Source organism: Mus pahari, chromosome 13 (genome assembly GCF_900095145.1).
Source record: "Mus pahari chromosome 13, PAHARI_EIJ_v1.1, whole genome shotgun sequence".
Classification (NCBI taxonomy): Eukaryota; Metazoa; Chordata; class Mammalia; order Rodentia; family Muridae; genus Mus; species Mus pahari.
In genome coordinates, this window is record NC_034602.1 from 67,171,474 (window position 1) to 67,179,336 (window position 7,863).

The 7,863-nt window shown below is 42.6% G+C and overlaps 1 protein-coding gene across 1 annotated transcript in view; it reads right to left on the reverse strand.

The window, feature by feature from the left end:
- The window catches only part of Aasdh (aminoadipate-semialdehyde dehydrogenase), a 29,541-nt gene that overhangs the window by 19,370 nt on the left and 2,308 nt on the right, over positions 1-7,863 (reverse strand). The window contains exons 3-5 of the mRNA XM_021210937.2: positions 6,484-6,751; positions 5,657-5,777; positions 728-1,041 (exon numbers count right to left, since the gene is read on the reverse strand). Of these exons, the coding sequence (XP_021066596.1) occupies positions 728-1,041; positions 5,657-5,777; positions 6,484-6,713 (665 nt within the window). The 5' untranslated portion in view covers positions 6,714-6,751. The remainder of the gene's footprint in view (positions 1-727; positions 1,042-5,656; positions 5,778-6,483; positions 6,752-7,863) is intronic.

Genomic DNA, 7,863 nt, shown 5'->3' on the forward strand with positions numbered 1-7,863 from the left:
AAAAAAAAACAAACAAAAAACAAAAACCAAGAAGTAAAAGTTGGTGGCCCAGGCCTGTAGTCCCAGTGACTTGGAAGACTATGGCAGCAGAATAACAAGCCTAGGGCCAGCCTAGCTGCACAGCAAGTTCAAGGCCATCCTAGGCAACTCAGTGAGATCCGGTGTCAAAAGCAAAACGAGGGCTAGACACAACTCACAGGTAGAGCCTTTACCCAGCATGTGTGAGGCCCTGAGTATACACACACACACACACACACACACACACTCACTCACACACTCAGCTTCCAATCATTTGTTTATTCTGTAATATGCCTGGATCCAATTGCTCAGTTACTTAGGATTATACATTTAGATCAAGATGTACAATAGAAGCCAGGTGGTAATGGTACACGCCTTTAATCCCAGCACTCGGGAGGCAGAGGCAGGAGGATTTCTGAGTTCGAGGCCAGCCTGGTCTACAAAGTGAGTTTCAGGACAGCCAGGGCTATACAGAGAAACCCCGTCTCGAAAAAACAAACAAACAAACAAACAAGATGTACAATAGAACAAATACTTAAATGTATTCTTCTTTAAAATATAAGATTTTTATTTTGCTTTGTTTTCCTGAGTATCTCTCCACAGTACAAAGTGGCATCAAACTTGGTCTCTTTCTGCCTCTGGCCTTTCAGTCCCACGACACCCAGCTTAAAGCACAAACTCCAAGAAGGATTCCAAGGACAGGACTTACCGGAAGTGCTGGATATTAGGCAGAATGCATGCATGGGGCACCCTGACAATCTTCGGTGTCCCCGTGGTCCCTGAGGTATGGAGGACATAAGCCAAGCAACCATCACGCCTCATGTCCATGTGGTCCTTCTCTGGGGTCCTGCTCTCAGCGCTCACTCTGTCCTCTCCATCTGCCACCTTGTGTTGATCTGTTCTGTCACCAAGCACTGTGCTCACCTCGCCATCTTCCCAACGCAGCCTGAAGAGTACCAGGTCCTTGTGTTCCTCAGAAACTGTGTCATAGTTCAGACCTGTCTCATGTGAAGATTTGAATTTCTGTTAGAGAAGAAATTTACAAATATTAATGTGTTAAACCGGGTGATGGTGGTACACGCCTTTAATCCCAGTTCTTGGGAGGCAACAAAGGCCGATTTCTGAGTTTGAGGCCAGCCTGGGCTACAGAATGAGTTCCAGAACAGCCAGGGCTACACAAAGAGAAACACCATCTCAAAAAACAAACAAACAAATAAAATTAACATGTTAAAAATAGTTATTTTATGGAGAATGGAAAATTGCCATTTACCCACGAATGTGGCTTAACTGAGGATGAGAGTACTAACTTGTATCTTGGGACGAAGACAGAAATGAGACATGTCTCACTTATTAAATGGAGAGTTAAATGTTCTTACTTTCTTTTTTTAAATGTTATTACTTTCAACCCACCTCCAAAGCAGACATGTAGAGAAGCACATAGAGAAGCACGTACTTAAAGTGGAACACAGTAACGGTAATGATGGCACATGACTGAAATGCTAGCGGAAAAAGCAGAGCTTAACTCCACACAAAGGGTCAGAGACTTCATAGGCAATGTCGTCATTCTCCAAATGAGAAGATGGCTAGTTCAGGCAGTCGCTGACATAGAGCACAGGACCTAGAGAAGCTGACACTGGAGAACACCAAGCACTTTAAAAATGTGCAAAAATGAAGGAGAGCTCGAGGACTGGTATCGACAAGAGACAAAATGAGAATCCTCAATGACTTTGCGTAATCAGCAAAAAGGAGTTTGGCCCTTAACCTGTATGTGATGGGATCAATCCAACTGACGCCAGTGGCTCAGCGGTTAAGAGCACTGACTGCTCTTCCAGAGGACCTGAGTTCAATTCCCAGCAACCACACGGTGGCTCACAACCATCTGCAATGGGACCTGATGTCCTCTTCTGGTGTGTCTGAAGACAGTGTTCTCATACACGAAATAAGCTGGAAGAAACAGTATTACGTTTCATTTATTTGGGTTTGGATTTTTGGGGAGCATGTTCTTGTTATGTAGCCCTGGTTGACCTGGAGTTCACTGTATAAACCATAAATAAGACCTCACACTTGAGGCATCAGCTTCCTGGTTGCTAGGGCGACAGAGTGCACAGCCACACCTGACCTGGATATAGTTAAAGTGGGGGTCTTCTGATTATAGCTTCTTGGGCTGGTTTTCAAAAACTGCTAAGAGCCGGGTTTGGTGGCACACGCCTTTAATCCCAGCACTCAGGAGGCAGAGGCAGGCAGATTTCTGAGTTCGAGGCCAGCCTGGTCTACAGAGTGAGTTCCGGGACAGCCAGGGCTATACAGAGAAACCCTGTCTCAAAAAAACAAAAATAAATAAATAAATAAGAAATAAACTGCTAAATTGAAAGAATCTGAGTTTTCATATTAAATAAATATAAATAACAAATGGTCAAACCCTGGCAGCTTGTAATGCTTGTTACGTGAGTGTTTGTTGCATATGTGTGTGTCAGAAGTAGGATGAGGCATATACAGCCATAGCGCTAAAACAACTAAAGCTAAAGGCAGCCTGTGCCCACCTGTAGTCTCAGCACAGAGTAGGTGTGCAGAGAGCTTCTGGGCTGCCTTGTAAAACTGTGGCAGGAATCTGACACTGGGCCAGGACATGGAAGTAAGCACAAGGCACACTCAGCTGAGGGATACACGGTATTGCTCATTCTGGCAAGCCCCCAGAGACAGTGATTAAGGGTCTCTGTTTATCACCTTGTTGGTTCCTTGACCTAGAACTGACGTTATTATTTACATGTACTTAAAATGGTATAAAAGCAGACTGGAGAAAAATAAACCCACGTTTCAGCCTTAGCATTGGCTGGAGTCATGTTAGAATGTTGTCTAATCATCCTTTTCTTTTCAATCCTCACTCCTTCCCTCAAGACCTCAGTTGACTGACTGAGCTGGCTTGGTCAGAGGTGGAGGCAGCAGGATTCACCTGTGGAAGCTCAAGGTTAGCCAGGGGTAGTGGCACAGGCCTTTAATCCCAGTACTCAGGAGGCGGAGACAGGCAGACCTTTGTGAGTTTGAAGCTAGCCTGGTCTACATAGTGAGTTCCAGGACAGCCAGGACTACATAGAGAGGGACCCTATCTCAAAAGACAAAAAAAAAAAAAAGACCCCAAACCACCAAAAACAGAAGTTTAAGGTCATCACCTTAATATCTAGTTTGAGACCAGCCTATTTTTAAAAAACAATGACAAAATAGTTCAAGACCTATACATTCTTAAGACCTAGCTCAAAATCCTTCTTTTCCATTAAAACTTTACCCTGCTGAGTCCCGCCCCTTAGGCCCACCACATGGCAGACCCGCAGGAGGCTCTAGAGAACTGGCTCTTCTTTTTTTCCCCAACAGGGCATAAAGTTAGAGGAATTTATATACCAACGTCCTTCCAAATCCCTTCTCTCTACCTAGCATCAGGGCTCTACACCGCTGACATTTAGGCAGCACAATTCTATGTGGGAGCCTGCCTTGTAAGGTGTAGGAATTTTAGCACCATCCACTACCTGCAGATGCCAATAGCAGCTTGTTTTTATCAGGACAATGAGAACTATCTCTAGACATTGGGCAGTACCTCCTGGGGTAAGAGTAACCGATCTGTGGGAAAAGAGTGGACGCTCAATGGCTCCTCATTGCTTCTTCATTAGGTGAAGCAAGAATGCTCACAGATCACGGAAATCATGGCCAAGGAAGGCAAGGTCCTAGCTCTTGGGCTTTGCGTAACAACCCCTTATTATATGCCTTCACAAAGCATCCTGATATTGACAATTAATTCTCACACCTAATTGCCTTTTATAAAATTTACAACAAGACTTAAGAAAAATAAGCATGCCAGGTGTGGTGGCACAAGCATCTAATCCTGTCAGTTGGGAAGCAGAGGCAGACAGATTGCTGTGAGTTCAAGGACAATCTGGATCTACATATTTGGTTCCGGGGTAGCCACATAGTGAGACCCTATCTCAAAATCCAAAACAACAACAAACAAACAAACAAGAAAAGACAAGAAAGGGAAGCATGGCATTGCTCTTTGAGTTTACTCTATTCTCAGGAACAAAGGACTGAGCACTTTCAGGAGTGCAGAAGAGGGGGCTGGAGAGATGGCTCATAGGCTAAGAGCACTGTCTGCTCTTCCAGAGGTCCCAAGTTCAATTCCCAGCAACCACATGGTGGGTCACAACCATCTATAATGAGATCTGGTGCCCTCTTCTGGCCTGCAGGATACATGCAGGCAGACCACTATATACATAATAAATAAATCTTTAAAAACAAACAAACAGCTAACAAAAACCACCTAGAGCAGAAGCATTTAAAAAAAAAGGGGGAGGGGGAGTGCAAGGGAAGGCTCCTGATAGATGCTGACATTTACTTCAAAAACAAGTGTTAACCAAATGACTCTTTCAAATTTCTTTCTATTGACCACACTTTATTGACTCACGAGCTTCTAGGAGTCTTTCGTACAACCTCACAGTTCATATGTCCCTGTACTCAAACACATACAATGCATTTAGGTTATTCTCAAGTATAAGCTGGTTTACACAGAGAATGGGTAAAAGAAAGCTAAACTGAAAAGAACTTCTATAATACTCTTCATCCGGTAGGCAGTATTTTCTAAACAAAAAATAACTAAATAATAATACAACATGGACCTCTTGCTGAACACCCAGTATCAACTCCTGTCTCTAAAGCAGTGTTTCTCAGATACATCATTAGTTGGCAGATACTTACAATTTTTTTGTTAAGATTTGTTTTATGTATATCTGTGTGCCTGCATATCTGTATGTACACCGTGTGAAGGCAGTGCCTGCAGAGTCTAGACGAGGGGATCAAAAACCCTAGGACTGTTGTTATAGTTTCCTGTAACAACATAAGCCACCCGATATGGCTGCCGGAACTGAACCCACACCCTCTGCAAGAGCACCAAGTGCTCTTAACCTCAGAGACATCTCTCCAGCTCCATACTTAAAACTTTTTAAAAAATAAATTTTCCACTAATGTGTGGTCGAAGAGCTGATCCCTTTTACAAAATGTAAGCTCAGTTATAATCCTTTAACACAGTGGCCCGCTGTAATTGACTTAAAAGTAAATTCTCCAAGTATTATGACACTTTACACCATAGGAAACAATTTGGAAGCAGGAAGGAAAAATAGAGAACCATCATAAGACTAAAAGACACTTCCATATCGTATCACTAGCACTCTCAATGTAGCATGCACTGGGGAGGGAGCCAGGGAACATTAGGGAAGATCTGGGCATTTCTGGGTACCACAGCTAAAAGGTGCTACTGGTATCTAATATGCAGGAGACAGCAATGGTACTAACCATCCTATACGGTGTGGGAACCTCCCACACCACACACAGTACTAACCATCCTATACGGTGTGGGAACCTCCCATAACACACACAGTACTAACCATCCTATACAGTGTGGGAACCTCCCACAACACACACGGTAATAACCATCCTATACAGTGTGGGAACCTCCCACACCACACACTCAGCCAGAATAATGACATTGCTGAGGCTGAGAAGCAATGCCAGACGTAGTGAAGTCAGAAGTCAAGTCTGTCTGCCTGTCTCTCCCCCGCATCCCTCCCCACTTCATAAAACATCCCCCCACCAGACTTACATTAAGCTGCTGTTTTTCGACGAGAACATATTTTAGGTCACATTTTTTCATAAAGTAAGTTGATAATGACGGTGGGGAGTCTGGATCAATGGGCGCATATGCTGCGGGGACCTGAAGAATCCTGCAGGGAGAGTACAAGCTTAGGACAATGAATACAATTCTCGCATAAGCACTTGATGTCTCTATGAACTTCATCGTCGTTCATTAGAATTTCACAGTTTAGGGCCGAGCCTTGGTTGTAGTTATTTCATCTTGTGCCCAATGACTACCTAGGATATTGTAAAATTCTATTCACTTCTTAGCCCAATGCGGGATGGGGATGTAGCTCACTTGTACAGAATTTGTTTAGCATGTTCAAGGGTTCAATACTCAGTATTGGAAAAAGAAAGAGCTCTTAACACTTTATATACAGAAAGATAACATTTTAAGAGAGTTACCAGGCTCTGGAGTGATGGCTCAATGATTTGGTTTTTGTTTTTTTGTTTTTTTTTTTACCTGGAGACAATTATAAAATGATTTCCCTGTTTCCTTTTGACAGACAAATGAGGCCTTTATACTTTGGAAATATTTAAATATTGTATTAGTAAAAACATTTAGTCTGTTCTTCGTTTTTTTTTCTATAGTCTGTTCTTAATAAGCTCAAATTAACTAATGTACATGATCAGAAATTAATACCATAGGAAATGTGTACTTCAACTTCTTTAGAAAATGACAAACTAACACAGAAGAATCAAATAGTAAATAAAACAATAGCTTACAAAGTATACTATATACTAAAAAATATTAAATTAGCTTAGAGTAATATCAGCTTATACTAGAAATATTACCCTAAAATCCAGGAGGGTAAGTTTATCCCAGGTTGACAATAGAGACCAATTTCCCGAATTCCTCCAAAGTCACAGTGTGCTAACAGAAAATCGGATAATTCTGAAGCCACGCTCAACAGAGCCTTGTAGGTATAGCACACTGGAGGCTGGTTGTTGTCTTCATCAAAACATACAGCTGTTCTATCCATATAGAAGGAGGCAGTCTGAAGCACCAATTCCTGAAGAGTCATTTTATTGAGGTTTGTCTAAACACTGGTAGCTGAGAAATCTACACAGATAGAAAAGTCAGATGTTAGGGGAGTTGTCAGGAGGTGAGGAGGGAACTTGTCTACTAGCAAAAATGACCATCAGTTGGGTATCTAGGTCAGTGACATCGTTTGCCAGTGTGCTCAAGTCCAGTCCCCAGCATTGCAAAACAATGAACGGAAAGAAAGTGCTCGGATAAGAGCTGTCTATTTAAGGTTCTGCACGGCTGACTGGTGAAAGTGGGGGAGACTAGGGATGTTGCACACTCAAAGACCAACTACCTTGGGTTATCTTGACAGCAGGTTTACTGCCCACCTGTGTCCACCCAATGTCCTGTGGCTATCACCTGAAGCATCTGTGAAGATGAGTACCTTAGCTCCCACCACGCCCAGAGCTACGGGCATCATCTGATCCCACCCCAAAGAGAACGTCCCTGGATTTGCTGGAATCCACCTGATTCTCACCAATGTATTTGAAAAGCCTTGATATTTTACTTGCCGTTGTCTTTCAACTGTACAAGTTCATAGACCTGCTTCTACCCTGGGATGTGATTTTTAGGGTAACCTAAATCTGTGGTCCTGAAACCTGATCACTCATATTTGGCTCAGAATAAATGATCTCCTATTGTCCCTTTGGTAACAGCAGTACACTGTGTTACGAAAACAAACAAAATCTGTAGCTCAGATACATAACTGAAGCTCTAAACTTACGAAATACCTGTGGCAACCTTGCTGAAAGCAATGACAAAAATTTAATTTGACAACAGTCAATGAACACTGGATCACAACTTAAATATGTGGGAAGGATGTGACATTCACATAATAGAATTAAGCAGGTAGAAATGTAGGTTTAGGGGCTGGAGAGATGGCTCAGTGGTTAAGAGCACTGACTGCTCTTCCAGAGGACCCGAGTTCAATTCCTAGCAACCACATGGTGGCTCATAACCATCTGTAATGGGATCTGATGCCTTCGTCTAGTGTGTCTGACAGTGTACTCATATAAAATAAATAAATCTCTTTTTCTAAAAAAAGAAAGAAAGAAAGAAAGAAAGAAAGAAAGAAAGAAAGAAAGAAAGAAAGAGCCAGACAGTGGTGACACATGCCTTTAATCCCAGCACTTAGGAGGCAGAGGCAG